General features: G+C 37.1%; 1 protein-coding gene across 2 annotated transcripts in view; it reads left to right on the top strand.

Moving 5' to 3' along the window:
• A1cf (APOBEC1 complementation factor) overlaps nt 1-17780 on the top strand; it is a 79519-nt gene that overhangs the window by 22312 nt on the left and 39427 nt on the right. For both annotated transcript variants that reach the window (XM_041661150.1, XM_041661149.1), the window contains exons 2-3: nt 988-1131; nt 16894-17028. In XM_041661150.1, the coding sequence (XP_041517084.1) occupies nt 1033-1131; nt 16894-17028 (234 nt within the window). In that variant the 5' untranslated portion in view covers nt 988-1032. The remainder of the gene's footprint in view (nt 1-987; nt 1132-16893; nt 17029-17780) is intronic.

The raw sequence follows: 17780 nt of genomic DNA, 5'->3' as shown, positions 1-17780 counted from the left end.
GTACTCTAACAGTATGACCTAAGCTGAGTTGCCACAGAATCTCAAATCATAATTATTGGGTAAAAGACTCCAATTTCCTAACCAAGGTAGAAAAGCAAGATTAAAAACAAGGGCAGAACCTTTGGATAGATGAGCTATTTCAGAAGGTAAAGGAACTTGTTGTCAAGTCTAATTTCCTGAGTTCAGTCCCCAAGGCCCACATGGTGGAAAAAGAGAACTGCTTCCACAAGTTATCCTCTGACCTCTGTGTATGCTTCATGCCTGTATGTATACACACACATTAATTAATTAATTGATTAAAATACTTAAAAAATAAAACACCATTTTTGTAAACTGTAAACACTAAAACCTTTGAGTTTTATATATTTTTATATATATAAAAATGTGTGTGTGTGTGTGTGTGTGTGTGACAGAGAGAGACTTATGTACACGGATATATGATAAACAAGTGCACACCCAAGGTCAGAGGAAGACATCAGGCACACCGCTCCATCACTCTCCACCTCATTTTCTTGAAGCAGGGTCTTTTGCTGAACCTAGAGTTAGGTTGGTGGCAAGCAAGTTCCAGTGATGCAGGGTTGCCAGCTGTGTACATGATTCAGGGAACTTGACCTCAAGTTTTTATGCTTGAGCACCAAGCACTCTTACCTGCTAAGCCATCTCCTTTCATGTCCTTTAATTGATGGGAACTAATTTCTTTGCATATTTAGCAACATCTTAAGGTAACTGAACTCAGAATTAATGGACAGTGTTCTTATTAGAAAACAGGTACTCTTCAGTTTTCGTCTTTAAAGGTCGATCATTTTAAATTTATATATAATTATAAATGCAAGATTTAACATTTGGCAAGTCTTATTTGAATGCAGTTGCTAGCAGCTATAACCTTAATGATTCATTTATAGGTCTATCCTAAGATGCCCTTCTCATGAACTCAAATATGGACTTGGTTATAGCAATTTACTTAATTTATCTTAAATTTGGTTTCAGTGAGCAACCCTAATTAACCTGATTTTTTGGTGATAATCACTCTCAATGGAATCAAATCACAAATCCGGGGATGGATTGAGCGGCACCCAGAAGGAAGCAGCCCTCCGCGCACTGGTCCAGCGCACAGGATATAGCTTGGTCCAGGTAGGAACTTCTTATGATGTCTGCTGAGACTCAACACTGAATTCAGGGGCCTGGAAACATGAGCGCCTCTTGATGCAGAATGCTGGCAGCCCTTGTATAACAGTCACAGAGAGAAGGTGATCTTGTAAATGAAGTTCTTTCTCCCCTGGATTATCCACCCAACATTAATTTGTTGCTTGAAGATAGAACCATCACCCACAGTCATAGAGACTATTACAGTTTTGAGAGAACCTTTTATACCATAAAAAGGCAGTGAGAATCCCCAGTTCTTAGTGAAGATGAACTTAGTTGGCGTTATAGGAATTGGTGGAGAACCAAGGTCTTTGCACTTCAAGATGTAGCTTCCAAGAAGGCAACATTTTGTCAGCTTAGCTATTCCAGCTTGTTCAGTCTAAGGTACATTACAATAACTTCTGTTCATGTTGGCCCTTTTGAAAAAAAAAACAGGTCAAAATAGGGACCACATAAGAGACCTAATTGTTATGAATTATTTGCATATGATTATTGTAATTGTGACAATTTCTCTTAGGGAATATATGCTTCATATATTAAGGAGCAAGTTAGTGTTAGATACATAAAAATTATCCCACTAGACTGCACAATGCCCACTTTGTAGTAAACAACGTATTTGGATCCACCAACTATTGGTTTATCACCTACATGTATCACATAACGGTACGTAGATTTGAGTTCAATGGAAAAGCATGTGAGTAGTGACAAAATATGCCACATCCTGCTTTTAATAGCTGTTCAATTGTTAGATTATTGGACATGTCCTAGGTTTACTCGCACTAATTCTATAAATCATAAATCACAAATGCATCGTTATGCATGATACAATGCCTCAAGTATCCATATTTTTCATCCCAATAAAGACTGCTAGCCAGGCTTTTTAAATATTTCATAAGTTTTTATTATTCCATAGTTGACTTTTTAAAGCTTCATTAAGTCAAGGGAGACACTGAGATATTTGCTACCTTACTTTCTAAAAGCTGAGCTATTTTAGAATCAATGAACTGTCAACGTTTTTATCTCTAAAATCAATGGATAATTTAAATATATGTGCCTTTCCATTATACTTAAAACAATCACAGATAATTCTAAATAATTTAGTCTATAAAACAAAAGAATTTAATGTAATTTATTTTTAACATGTCTTTGGGCACAATTAGCTGTAAAGATGGTCTTTATTTATTTAAAAAGGTGTTTTTTCTTCTTTCTTTTTATCAGTAAATTCTTCCTTAAAATTATAAAATAAAAAATCATTTTTATATTAGCTTCATTATTGTTATTATTTTTAGCTCTTCTCGGGCCTGAAACTTTTACTTAGGGGATGCAGCAGTGGAGAAGCATTTCAACCCTTTTAAAGCCTATTAGTCAATCTTCATGCACAGGAGGGTTATCCACCGCTCTGTGGTATATAACATGAGAGAAGTATGTAAAGACCTATCTAAAACACCATAGATTACCTTTCCACCACACACCTAAGCAGATGAAAGTGAGGAAATGATTAAATAAACTATTACTGCACAACCACTTTCTTCAACAAGCAAAATTCAAGGGGAATCTCCTATGGCTACAGCATAACTGCCCATGTAGCTTTATTCTCTTTGAAGGCATGCGTGCGCACACCCCCACGCGCACACACACATACCAAGATAGACTATAGGCTAGGTTAAGGCTTGTGCTATTTTAGTAATATTCAGGTAATAAAAGGTTCCTCGTGAAAATGTTGAGATTTCAGTCAAGTGTAATTATGTAGAATCAACATTCTGGCCCCTTCTTTAAACATCAGAATGGAAAGGAATTTCTTTCCTATTTTCTGGTTTATTCTTTGCTCTGTCAACTGCAATTTCTCACTTGGTCTTGAAGCAGCCAGATGCATGAAGCAAAAGAGGGTATGTTTGACCAATTCTGGCTCAGGGCTCTTTCTTAGCAAAGTTTCTTAAAAGTACACTCAAAATATCCAAGAAATGAATCAAAATATTGACTCCTAGGTTGGGCGTTAAAGTAGGAGGGAATCCATATTAAACACTGAATCAAAATAGGGAACAATTGTAGGTGTAGGAACTGAAGCTGCAGGAGCCTCTGTAGGATCACAGGCACAGCCCAGTCTCCCTGCCCAGGGACCATCTCCTGACCACACTGTTCTCGACCCACGCTTCCTTCCATTGAGCTCATCTATGCAGTAGCCACCTCTTGAGAAGACAAAAGATAAGTCATGATAGTCATTGTAGAGATAAATACATCTAGGCGTTCAAAAAAACGACCTTGTTGGAAGTTGAACTTCACAGCTCTACTTGCGTAATATTTGTTAGCAGAATGATTTTTGGGTCTGAAGTTCTCCAATAACTTGGAAAACTAGCATTTCCAAAAACTAGTTGCCTAGACCTAAGTCTTCCAATCAAAGTAATAAAAATATGTGTGTGTGACGTAATAAATAGTTTTAATTGGAAATCTCTTTTGATTTGGGCTGCAAAATGTGAAAAAATGACACAATCAGAAGGCCTACACTTGTAGCTTCTCCTTATCACATGTTAAGTGCATGATCATAAACAAGTTTCCTAATTGCTGGAGACCTTAATTTCCTCTCAGGTCAGTAAGGTCCAACCCTACACTGTTAGCCTTGATTTTGTAATCGGTATCAGCTCAGTGTACTCATGGCTGGCTAACTGGGCTATTTAGGTGAAAGAGTAGGCCTGTGTATCGTGACAAACCTAAGGCTCTATGACTCAGGAAAATCTCCTTTTGTCTTCCTAATTCATCAGCATTCCCATGCTGGAATAAAGCAATGGCTGATACCATAAAAGACAGAAGACAGCATCCATTTTTGCTGTTGTTGTTTGCTTATTTGTTTGTTGGTTTTCAATCTCTGCACAAATCAAGATGTTAGTTAACGTCTGACTTAAAGGCCTTGCCTTTCTGTGTCTTTCCAGTGTGGTATGAAATTCAAAATACAGAGGTGACGGGTCTGTGTTCTCTTATCACCAGCAGGACAAACACAGTTATCAAAAATAGAAGTTTACAAGTTACTTAAGGACATAAGCTAGCACTTAATGTGGCAACTGACGCAACTTAAGAGGATTAAAAGCATAAGACATAACATCTCTTTTTATATAACTGAATATCCTTGGATATTTGTGCCTGAACATTTTATCAAAGTTCTTTGGGGACGAAGAAATTCAATACCTCATTCTTAAAACAGATTTTTTTTTCTTCTTGGTTGTTTGAGACAGAGTTTCTCTGTGTAGCAAGAAATTTTTAAATAATTGCTCCCTCTAAAAATTATAGAAAGCTAACAAGTTAAACTTTAAGCTCCGTAGCAGCATGACATGACGTAGAAATACTTGGAAACTCTGCTCCAGTATTACACTGTAAACTTATGCCTCTGGGTGCTGAGGTTTTTGAGGGTGCTTTTTTCCTTCTATTTTTCCACCCCTAATTATATTTCCTAGAATTCTAAAGTCGGCAAATATCGCTTTGAGAGTCAAAGGAAAAAAATGATATGATATGTAAAAGTGTCTACCCCTCAACATTTAGTTTTAAAATATGAATGTTTCAAATAACATGTTAAGAAATTATAAATACATAAATTTAAAACTGGAAAATCAAATAGTCTCTCTGATAAAGCACACTTTTTTATGTCTGATATTTTCTTTATTTTCCAGTCTTTCGACAGTGACTGTGAATTTTTTGAGAGGAAAAAAATCCTAAAGTAGAAAAAAAACTACAATAATTATTCAATTAGGAAAACTGGACAGTTTTCATAGAGAGAATCTCACTATCTCATCTGGATGGTGGGTATCTGGAGTCACTGGGAAAATCTTTGTTTTAATATTTGTTTCATATTGAAACCCTTTCTTCATAGTTAGACTGCCCTAGAATTACACACCTTAGACTGGCAAACAATGATTCATCAGTCAAGTATGGCTGTAGCCTGTACCTAAACTCAATATTGGATATAAATGGGTTTTACATTTCAAACAGTTAATATTTTGTTTAAAAGCCTAAACTTTCAACTATCTGGCCTTTAGCAGAAACATGCTTGCTGATCTTAAATAGCAACCTTAATCGTGAACCCTATTCTAGAAGTTAACTCACAACTCTTAAGAAAAGTTTCCAACATAAAAAAAATGTTTTCAAAGATAGTAGTGAATAAAAAGATGAAGAATAAAGAGGAGAACGAGGAGGAGAAGGAGGAGGAAAAGAACATGGAGATGGAGATGAAGGAGGAGGAGGAAGAGGAGAAAGAGGAAGAGGAAAAGGAGGAGGAGGAGGAGGGGGAAGGGGAGGAGGAGGAGGAGAAGAAGAAGAAGAAGAAGAAGAAGAAGAAGAAGAAGAAGAAGAAGAAGAAGAAGAAGAAGAAATAAAAAGGAGACTAACATGACTCCTCCTAAAGTAAGGAGATGATTTTTATTGAAGAGATAAAGGGGAAAGCAGGCAGATGGAAGAGTCCAGGTGGAACACAGTCAGCAGACTAAACTGCTAAACTGGACCATAAAAGGAGAGAAGGGAAAAGAAAGCAAGAGATAAATCATTGACCAACCAGGAGAGGTTGCCTGAGTCAAGAGACCAAGAGGGTAAATACAACCCCAGCAGCACAAACACTGAGAGAAACAATTAATAAATGGGACCTCCTGAAACTGAAAAGCTTCTTTAAAGCAAAGGACCATGGTCAACAAGACAAAATGACAACCTATAGAATGGGAAAAGATCTTCACTAACCCCACATCAGAGGTCTGATCTTCAAAATATACAAAGAACTCAAGATCTTGTTCACCAAAAGAACACATAATCCAATAAAAAAAAAAATGGAGTACAGACCTAAGCAAAGAACTCTCAACAGAGAAATCTAAAATGGCTGAAAGACACTTAAGGAAATGTTCAACATTCTTAGTCATTAGAGAAATGCAAATCAAAACATCTCTGAGATTCCATCTTACACCTGTAAGAATGGCCAAGATAAAAAAACACTGATGACAAATTATGCTAGAGGGGTTGTAGGGTAAAGGGAACACTTCTGCATTGCTAGTGCGAATGCAAGCTGGTACAACCCCTTTGGATGTTAGTGTGACAATATCTCAGAAAATTAGGAAACAACCTCCCTCAAGACCCAGTAATACCACTTTTGGGTATATATCCAAAGGATGCTCAATCATGCCACAAGGACATGTGCTCAACTATGTTCATAGCAGCTTTGTTTGTCATAGCCAGAACATGGAAACAACCTAAATGCCCCTCCACCAAAAAATGGATATAAAAAAAATGTGGTACATTTACACAATGGAGTACTACACAGCAGAAAAAAAACCAACATCTTGAATTTTGCAGGAAAATGGGTGGAGCTAGAAAACATTATTTTGAGTGAGGTAACCCAGACACAGAAAGACAATTATCACATGTACTCACTCATAGGTGGTTTTTAAACATAAAGCAAAGAAAACCAGCCTACAAATCACAATCCCAGAGAATTTAGATAACAATGAGGACACTAAGAGAGACTTACATAGATATAATCTACATGGTAAGTAGAAAAAGACAAGATCTGAGTAAATTGGGAGCATGGGGACCTTGGGGAGGGTTGGAAGGAGGAAGGGAGAGGCAGGGGATTGAAGGGGGAAGCACAGAGGAGAAAAAAATGTAAAGTTCAATAAAAATCAATTAAAAATAATCTTTAAAAAAGGAAAAAAATAGACACCCCAGTCATTTGTCCTGGGAAGTAGATGCAACCTTATGTCCCCTACTCATGCTAACTCAAACACCTAGCCTTTATCCCTCTATTGATATACTGATTGACTACACAAAGAGAAATGTACTTTCTACCTTTGTGAAGATTATTCTCATTGGAAAACAGAAAACAAGGAAGAAAAGCAGCGATAATCAAAGATTGTCAGTGCCTTAGATCTGAATCATAAACCAGGTTGCATGACAGATGCAGGTGATCTTCTTCAGACAAAATGTCACTGTTAGGAGATGGGAACAAGCAAACCTCTCAAAGAGCCACAAAGACACCAACATCCCCAGCAGAGGGAACCACATCAAACCAAAATATTTGTCAAATGCATAATGGGAAGTGAAGACACTCGTTCCAAAGACTGCCACATTTAAAATGATCGAAGTAGGCTCTCACTTCCTTTTAACTAGTAACCCACTACTGTAACAATCTCCCACCTTTAATTCTTACCCTTAAACTTTACATGTAGGCTCTCTGATTAAGAAGATTTCAATGGAATTATATGCTTTTATTCTAATTTGCAAATAATATTAAGCAGATACAGAAATGTTATATATGTATACATAAACTCCATAAAATTAAAAATGGCATATGTCAACACAAATCTGATTTCGGTACCAAGGTCCTTAGAAAGGCAACCCAGACTAAATTAACTACCCTCCTTTTAGTTAGATGTATCAAACTGTCATTGGACAGGCCAAATGGGATCCTGAAAAAGCACCAACAGAAGAATAGTACTTGAGATACAAGAGCATCGGCTGTACTTAATAGCAGAAACCTTACAAGCCAGGAGAGAGTAGAAGTATATAGCCAAAGTTCTGAAGGAATAAACTGCCAGCCAAGAATACCATGTGCAGTGAAAGCAGCCTTCAGACAGGGGCCTCAAGAGTGCCCCAAACAGAAGCAGATGGAAGTCGTCACTACCAGGCTACTCTTAGAAGAAAAAGACAGTGAAGAGAGACATGAAAACTGCTAATGGTATAAAAACTCACTGGTAAACATCTAGGACAGTTAGAATACTCTAGAAGATTGATCTACCTCCAGTTCTACAAAATAGTAATAGTTCTATTGATAGTAATAATAACAGTGATATTCGCAATGAGAAATATGTAACACACAGGTATAAATTTTAACATCAACATTTACCTTTTAAAATATGACCATAGTTATTGACTAAAAATGATATGTTAAGTCTATAGAATTGTTTTTATGAGCCTCTTGCTAATCACAAAGTAAAACTCATTACAGGAAGCTGGAGAGGTAGATGATGGCTCAGTGGTTAAGAGCACTAAGGTTTGATTCCCAACACCCAAATAGTGGTAAACGAACATCTGTTACTTCAGTTCCAGAGTATCCAATGCCCATTTCTGGCCTCTTTGGGTTCCAGGCACGCATGTGTTACACAGACATTCATGCCTTAAAAGACCCATATGCATAGGGTATTAGAGAAGTGCATATAAAATTAAAATTAATCTTTAAAAAACCCTCATTACAAAGAACTCAGGAGGCAGAGACAGGCTGATCTCTGAGTTTGAGGCCAACCTGGTCTACAGGGTGAGTTCCAGGACACCTAGGGCTACTCAGAGAAACCCTGTCTCAGAAACCAAAAACAAATAAGAAAAAAAATTATAGATACATTTAAAAACAAAAAAATGAAAATACCAGAGAAAAATCACTCAACCAAGTGGGAGAGAGTCAAAGAGGGAGTGAATAAGTGATTTACAAAACAACTAAATGGGGCTGACAAGTTTTTAACAGTCAGTAATTAACTTGGGTACAAATGGACTGGGCTTTCAGCTAAAAGGCAGTCTAGATGAAAAAACACAAGACTCAACACTATATTGATGGTAGATATTCATGTCACCTGAAGGGTGTATACGAGCAGAAAGAAAAACAATATGTCCATGCACGTAGAGCAGGGAGAAGATGTAAGAAGTCGCACAGACACCTGATAACGCACACGTGAAATCAGAAACTGTAAAAGAAGACAAAGGTCATCAAATAATGATAAAGAGTTCAATTCAACAAAAGGCTGCAAAGAGTACAATAAAAGAAGTGGTCAGCGTGGGGACCACAGAGGTGACTAGTTGCCTTTACCTGCACTGGCTCAGAAAGAGGCAAGTAGAAAAATCAGAGTAACGTTGACTTTGTTTTTTCCATCGCTGGACATCAACCATGAAGACAGAGATATAAACTGGACCTCATGGTAAAACATAGTTTGTTGGTCCTTCCCCTTCTGTTGTCTGTTCTCACTACCTCCTCCTTCCTGGACTTAGACTTAGACCACATATACGGGATGAGTCAAATTCTTGGAGACAAGAGCTTCTGCATGCTGGTGTCTCCAGGCACTCACAGGCCAATTTTAATTTAAAGCTCAGAGGAGCCTTGCTTCTTCTAGATAGAGATGATGGTGTCGTGTGGAAGCTTCCAAATGAGGGAACAGTTCTGTAAGGCCCTTTGTGAGTGGGTCCAACATCTGTGGGAACTCTATCATCCCAGGAAATACATGTGTTCCTGCCACTGTTTTCAAATAGCCATGAATAGCTCCTTAAATACCATAATAGAAACCTAGCACAAGAGATCTTCTACAGAAGAATCAACATCATCACAAGCTAGGCATTGTGGTGCTGTCCCTCAGACTAGAGGCAAAAAACTGCTCTATTTCATCAGTTTCAAAATTAGTGTGCACTTCATGACCCAAATGCTGAGACACACACACACAGGGTTTTTAACTAAGTGCTATTTATTTTTATAAAGTATGCTTTGATATACACATAACTTTATCATTGATCAAAAATGAAAGCAAACTTGATCTCTGAGCTGATGTGCTTGCTTTGCATAAAGAATTAAATCTTGGCTGAAAATTTGGAACTGAAAGGCACAGAGCATTATTAATGGTTTTCAGAATTGATTGATATTTTGATTTTGTAATTACCAGTGCTGAGAATGCCTCATCATAAACACGCATAGTACAAAATAGCAGAGATCAGGCCATTTCCGAAATGGTTGGAAATTGTGTCCCAAAAGCAAGCCAAAATTCATCTAATGATTATTTTATGAAACTTGAGTCAGTAACTCAAACAGAAATTTTAAAAGTCAAGCATTCTGACATAATAAAGTCCAAAGATATGCTGATTTAATGCTCACATGCTGAGAGATGATGGTAAGCAAATGTTGTCATTTCCCACAATTAAACCATTATGTTTTGTCAGATGAGAAAATTTTGTACATAAGTAAAAAACACTATAATTTGTAACATATAATAGTTTTGAATCTGAGCCCAGATGTATCAGGTAGTGAAAAATATTTGAAGCATTTAAACTCAAACTTTTTGTAAAAAATAACTTGTACCTTATAAAATTTTTTGGCCATCCACAGGGATATTAAATTCAATAATAGACAAAATCAGAAATCAGAAAATGTGTTCTGATCACTCAGTGGCATTGAGAGGCATGGTGGCACACACAATGGGCAGTGCATATGCTATGTGTTAGCAACCAAGGCTGCAGCAAGTTTTCAGGATGCAATGCAGGTGAGCCCTCCAAGAAACACCTAGGATTCATCACTCATTTGATTTTGAGTTTGTTTATAGTTGTTGAATGTTGAGAAACATTTTTATGCCAAATTTTTCTGTACTCCATGTTCATTGATAAAACCCCACATGTAGGTCGCTATCTGTAGTTTAACAAGCTGAGGCTACTGGCTAAATTACAGATTGTAAAAGCCCAAAGCACATGACAGTGTCTGCATGACCTTCACTGATTTGTATCTAAAATATGATAGGTATCTAGATATTGGAGAAATACATCAAGACATGTGCCCAGAACGACAGGTGAACAGAGCACAGGAAGCAATCTCAAACCTCAAAAAGAAAACACGTGGTTTGAAGCCCATCATTACACAAACTTCTCTATGGGATGTTAGCTGGTCTCTGAAGCCAGTTGGCACTTTGCATGTTCTCTTATATAGGAACAAAAACTTGTGATCAGAATACGCTTTCTGGTTTCTGATTTTGTCTGTTCTCGAATTAATATCCCTGTAGGTGGGCAAAAACTTTGTAAGGTACAAGTTATTTTTTATAGAAAATTTGACTTTGAATGCTTCAAATATTTTGCAACACATGCTCCACAAAAGTAAAGAAGTATCAAGAGATTGCATTAATAGAGCCAATTCGATTTTTTAGAGTTTTCTTCTTCCTTATGATATTACTGAAATATTATGATAAAACTTAAAATGAAGATGGGACTTTTTACCAAGGCGATGGACCTTCAGCAGCCTTCAGGCAAATAATATTTCATATTATCTTGCATATACCTTGTATGGATTATAAAAACGACTAATAAGGATAACAACACCAAAATTTATAGTATATAGGTTAATCATACACACACATACGCACACACTTGCACACACACACACACACACACACACACACACATAAAACCTCCCAGTCTAACCATAGATGGTGGTTTATACATCTAATCACAGTATTGAGGAGCCTGAGGCAGGAAGATAAAAAGTTACAGGCCAGCCTGGAATACCTAGTAGTATGTGAGACACTGTCTCACAAGAGAAAAAATAAACTATAGCAAACAAATGATTCTTATAGAGAATTAACTTTATATTGAATTATTTTTATATAGAATCACAAGACAAATATCCACTATAACACTGTTTGTTGATCCAAGGCAACAAATTTACATTTTAGTATATTTTAATTAAGACCTATAAGCCTTGCCCAGCTTATAATGAGAGACCTGTAACACAGGCAGAATATTTTAAAAAACTGTATAACAAAATCGTTTAATGGATGTTACAAATTTATATCTGGGAACATATAGTGTAGACTCATGAACCTTAGCAAGCACAATGTAGACAGATATTCTCAATGCATTGGTGCCAATGCTGGGAACCATGCAGAGGTGCTGGGAGCTAGAAATACCACCATGAATAGATCAATTGGATAACATCTGCAATAACAGGTGTGAAGATAAATACAAATGGTCAGGTGGAAAAAATATAAGATCTTAAAGCAGTTTGGTTTAAAAAGATGTGTAATTTCTTTTCTCTTAGAGTGAAGATAAAAGGTACAAAGAACCAAAGAGAACCAGAAAAAAAAATATTGCAGACAGCATAAAAATCTCCAGAGTCATTAAAAGAATTGAAATTAATAGTGACTGGGTGAAGGGTCATTCATAAATGATCTCTTTATTTATGAATGGGCTCACACCCAGGGAGAAACCATCTGGTCTACCTATTTGCTGAAGTTGTGAAGGAAAGTAGGCCCAGCAGCATAGAGAGCAAAAGGTTGATTAACCTGAAAAGAACATGGGAAGAAAGCTTTCAATAACAAATATGCCATAAATCTCACTCAGCTGAGCAACATGGCACCTTCAGCATAGTGTTTCCTGCATTTATCTAAAGTGCTGGAATTTTAGACAATTTATGTAATGTCTATGAACCCTTTTTTTCCCCATAAAATGAGGAATATGGGCTAAAAATGTATGAACCATTAGAAACAATGTTGTAACTAAAAGCATGGCTTAGGACTCACTTGTGTCTCTGCCATTAATTCTATGTGCATGAATTTAGGAGCATTCTGTGTCCGTGGTTCCTCATTCACACACAAGGAAGACTGTATGGGTTATCGTATTCGAAGATTTATGTAATACGTGACTCTATGATAGTGAATTGTTTTGTTGCCATTACTTTTATGTGTAAAAAAACAGGAGACAATTCTGGCTAATCAAACAGAAAACCTTATGTTAAAAAAGTCTATGTCTTTAAAAGTTTGTGTTTTTTTAATTTAAATTTTTTTGAGAATTTCATAAACGAGTACTGTATTGACATCATTTCTACCCTTCTCTCTCCCCTCACAAATTCTTCCATGTCTCAAAGACCAGCTCTCTCCCAAATTTATGATCTCTTCTTCATTACTGTTACATACATATATATGAGCACTGCTAAATGAACTCAATATTATATATATCATATTATATGTACATTATATATGCATATATTACATATATAACATGCTATGCTCATATGTACATGTATTCAAATTTCACAAGATTCCATACCTAGATGCTGATTAAAGTTTGGGTTTGGGATCCAGGTTAAAGGAAAACTTATATGAATGAAATCCAAAAGCACCTCACAGATTTATAATGACAAGGAAATATACCCACAATCATTGAGTGTTCAACATTCAAGTTTGAACTGTTACAAATTTTGTGCCAGAACTCAAATTTATTACTACTAAAAATTACAGCCATCCAAGCTGCAAGGAAAGCTAGAAAAGCAAAGAGCTGACATTTTCAAATCCTCCAGAAGGTAGACTTTCCCAGTACAATAGTCTCTGATGCACAGTGGACAAAATAACAGCTTACTTTCAGCATTAATTCTAAGATTTATTGTGCAGGATGACCTATTAAACAAAGATACCTAGTTTTAGCCGAGGACAAGAAGATGCTAGCCATAATTTCATCATGAAGAACTTGAACTATCTGTGGAGGAGGAAATTCTGAACACTCTTGACATAAGCTAAGTTTCTAGGCAGCCTCAGCATGCAATCCTTAAAAAAGAAACAGTATTCATAACTAGAATTGAGTTCTCAAATTTTAATTAGACAGTTCAAAGTTTTCTACCTATTTGTGTGGGTGCGGAAACAGAAAACGTTGAGAAAACCTAATTGTAAAGAAAGGTAAAAGTTCCCAGAGTTTGATAAACATCCTCTCACATTTAAAAAAAAATCCTCTAAAGTATTTCGAATCTGTTTCCTAAACTATTAATACGTTTGGGTTGCTGAGGAGAATGAGGCCTGAGGATACCAGCCAGAAGAGAAAGGCACAGTTTTAGTCTGGCTTTACTTATTATAAACTCCTCAGCTATAAAAACAGGGCCTGAAATATCAGTCCACTGTCCTTTCAGAGCAATGGACAGCTATTCTGACCCTGTGACTAATGCCTAGTGCCTGCCTCAAATTGCTCTGGGCTTCTCCTGCTGCTGCATTCCAGGCGTATTGGGTGGTTCCCAGGGCAAATGTTCCCCACTGCGTGAACTTCAGGCCATCTCTAAACTGGTTGGAATCATCAAACCCCAAGGCTATTATTGGGTATTCTTCATGTGTTTATAGAAACCACAAAAACACAATTAACAAGCTTCTAAAGCATGTAAGCAATGGAGTGCTCATACCCATAACATACACATTATTATTTTTAGCAACTACAGTGATCAAGACAATAGAAGTGAGACTTAGAAAGGTCATTCTGCTCATTGCTTATTTCTTTTCAATTCAAAGGAAACTCATGTAATCAATGATTCCAGAAGAGCCACTTTGCCATTATAGAATATGAGTTTGATCCCCTCAGTCTGAGGGGTGAAAATATTGGCCAAATTTATACTGTGTATTTTAACAATCAGTTAGGTATTATAAATATCTGAGACATACAGGAAAGAATGTAGGAAGGATAGTCATCACCCAAATGGAAAGATTTGGCCTAGGGAGGGAATGGTGACCAGAACTAAAAATACACCCCTCTGTATAAACCAGTGTGAGATATGTTCTTCCCAAAATTTTGTGTAATTGAATGACAGGATATTGGAAAGAGTTTTAAGTGAGGCAGGGCACTTTCTGATTAATGGCAGGAAAAACATTTTTATTTGTTGAGTGTAACATCTGTATTGATCATGAGCCCTAGGCTTTCCAACATTAAGGCCATAATATATAGGGATTAAGGTGATGAACCCCGGCTGATTTCCTGTGTTCAAACCCTAGCTTCTCTATTTAACAACTTTGTGACCTCTAGAAACTGCTTCCAGACCTCGTGTCTTCTAAGACAGCAATAGCTCCTGCGCCATGACCCTGCTCTGTGTGTAGGACATTACGTGCATGCAGGAGCTGATATCCATGTATTAGTTAGAACACCAGAAAATTAAGCTTTGGCCATCGTCACAAATATTAAATAGACATGTTTAGAAAACTCTCAGTGGAGAAACAGATACCACATTCTTGTGAGAGGGGGATAGTTTTTGTTGTTGTTTAAGATGAAGTATGTCATTTCTCGGGTTTGTTAGTAATATTAAAGTTTTGTTGCTAGATAATCCTTTAAGAATATAAGGTAAAATTACAAGCACTCTGTAAGCAAAACTAGAAAGATTTAGTAAGATGAAACATGCCCAGTGGCTTGAAGCAAAAAGTAACCAAGACAATACATCCTTTCATCTTATTATTTAAAGCAACATCATATAAATTAACTCCGAAATAAAAAGGTGACTCTGACTGTGGACATCATTTAAAGACTGTGAAGCAAAGAGTGTTAGATCAAATACTAACAAAATAATTGAAAGCTGGCTGGGCAGATGGTTTAGTGGTTAAGACCATGGACTGCTCTTCCAGAGGACCCAATTCCCAGCACCAACATGGCAGCTCATAACTATATGTAACTTCAGTTCCGAGGTACCCACACTTTTATACATGTATTCATGCCGGCAAAACACTATTGCTCATGAAATAAAAATAAATAAATCATTTTAAAGAATAAATAATAAATAAATAAATATTGGAAACTGAAGTTGGTATAGACAGAGCCTAGAAGTGATATCACAAGCTGCTTTATTTTCATTGTAAACAATGAGCAGGCACCTCACCAAACAAAGTCTTTAAACTGAAACACATCTTTCAAAAGTATACACAGAAAATAATTGGAAAGGAAGATCAAAGCTTCTGCCAGTAATTATTTTTGAGGATGAGGGGAGTGATCTATTGGGGCATTTTTCTTTCCACTCCATAGATTACGTTTGTTACACAACACTATACATCCTGGCACAAAACTATCTAATCTATTAACAGTGACTTTTGCAAAGAACGCCAACATCTGAGTCCTTTAAGAAAACGCAATGGTCTGGAGTACCAACCATGCTGAAGGGCATTGTAGCTTCTTCATTGTACTCCAACGAATGAGCTTCAGCAGATCTGCAGTGCCCGACTGTGCCCATACTTTGGATAGTTGACACTGGAGGAAAATGCCAGTGTCATTCCTCTAAAAAAATCTATTAGGTCTGAGAGAAGTATAAAAGCCAGTGCTCTTTGGACTGAGAACATCATTGCTCCCCACGTAAAGAGGCAGCATTAGGAAACATCTTATAAATACTGTCATCTTTGGAAAGAGGCTGAAATCTTTCAGCAGCAGTTAGCCCCCAAATTAACCACCTTTTACTGTTTAGATGGTCTTTCTCTTGTTTGGATTAGGAGAGAGAAGAAAGGAATTAATAATAGCTGAGTATTGATTACAGGCTAAGGGCCAAGGGCAGGTTACCCTCTGGGAAAAGCTACTGTCACCCCCACTTTGCACATGAGAAAACTGAGGGCTGAGGGGATATTTGCCTAAAGCTCTGCAGCTAGAGAGTGACTAATGGAATCGAAAAGCTCCAGTTCTAAGCGTGCCGACGCTGCACACAACCATGAGGCTAAATCAGAGCCCAGACCACAGTGACAGTCAGAATCCTTGATGATCTGCCTCTCAGACATTCATACAACAGCAGGACGACCTGTCTTCTCAATTGTTAAGAAACTTGGACTGAGCTATTTTACTACAGTAAAATGAAATAACAAAAATAATTTTTGAAAACAATACAAAGTCACAGACTTTGTCTCTTTGCCCAGACCTGTAGTGGGTTCTGAACCACTCCGCTGTATTAGGGCACAGCCTCTCACTCTATAACGTTGTCACTGATGAGAAATTCTGTAAAGACATCTGTGAATACCTTCGTGTGCTGCTAAGCACTTCACAGGTGTCAGTCATGTTTATCTTGAGCAAGTCTTTGAGGCAGAGAAGTGTTAAGATTCGCGTAGACACAGACAAGTCTTTAACTTTTATCTTCTTTGTCAACTACAATTACTCAACAATGACAAATATTTCCTAAATTATTCCTTAACCAAAATGGTTTTTTTTCAAAAAAAATGAGGAAAACAAGTTAAAGATTTTGATGTCTTCTTCTCTCATATACCGTCTTTCCTGGACACACAGGAAAATGGACAAAGAAAATATGGTGGTCCTCCACCAGGCTGGGATGCTGCACCCCCAGAAAGGGGCTGTGAGATTTTTATTGGAAAACTTCCCCGGGACCTTTTTGAGGATGAACTCATTCCATTGTGTGAAAAAGTAAGTCCAAATTTAATTTCTTCTTTCAGGTAAGAAATACTATTTTCTTTAGTTAGCTTTAACTATTTTTCAACTTTTTAAAAAAATCTCTCTGTGAAATGTAAGTATATAATGTGTGTGTGCATATGTTTTTGTGTGTAAGTGTGGAAGAAAGCAACAAAACACATGTGTGGTGGTCAGAAGACAGCATTAGTGTCTGTCTTCACCTTATATTTTGTTTGAGTCGGGGTCTTTAATTGTTCACTACTGCATATACAAGTCTACCTAGCTCACGAGCTTCCAGATTCTCCTGTCTCGACTTTCCAGCTCAGTGTAGACGTTCTGGGATTACAGATGTGTACTGTTGCATCTGGATTTGCCTAGGTCCTCGTACTTACAGAGCAAGCACATCACCCATTGTGCCATCTCTCCAGTGCCCAGTTTGATGATTCTCCCCCACATCCTTCACATCAGCAATAGACAGCATTAAAATGACAAGATCTCCTGCGTAAACTGTGAGCATGGAGACCATGGGAGAGGATTGAAGGGGAGGGTAGAGGAAGGAAGGGGAGCAGAGAAAATCATACAGCTCAATAAAATCAATTAAAAAAAGAAAGAAAGAAAACCTTCCCATCATCTAATGGCTGTCTCCTTATTGCTACTGCCTTTGTCCAGATCTTTGTCTTGTTGCACGGATAACTTGAATGACTATTGCTGACAGTTCTCAAATTCATATCTCTTCCCCCGTTTCTCTCCTAGCAGCTGAATTACTG

The sequence above is a fragment of the Microtus oregoni genome, unplaced genomic scaffold, assembly GCF_018167655.1.
Source record: "Microtus oregoni isolate MIOR12 unplaced genomic scaffold, Mior012 000012F_ref0000307, whole genome shotgun sequence".
Classification (NCBI taxonomy): domain Eukaryota; kingdom Metazoa; phylum Chordata; class Mammalia; order Rodentia; family Cricetidae; genus Microtus; species Microtus oregoni.
Note: the sequence above shows the minus strand (reverse complement) of the source record. Positions and strands in the feature narration are given on the sequence as shown.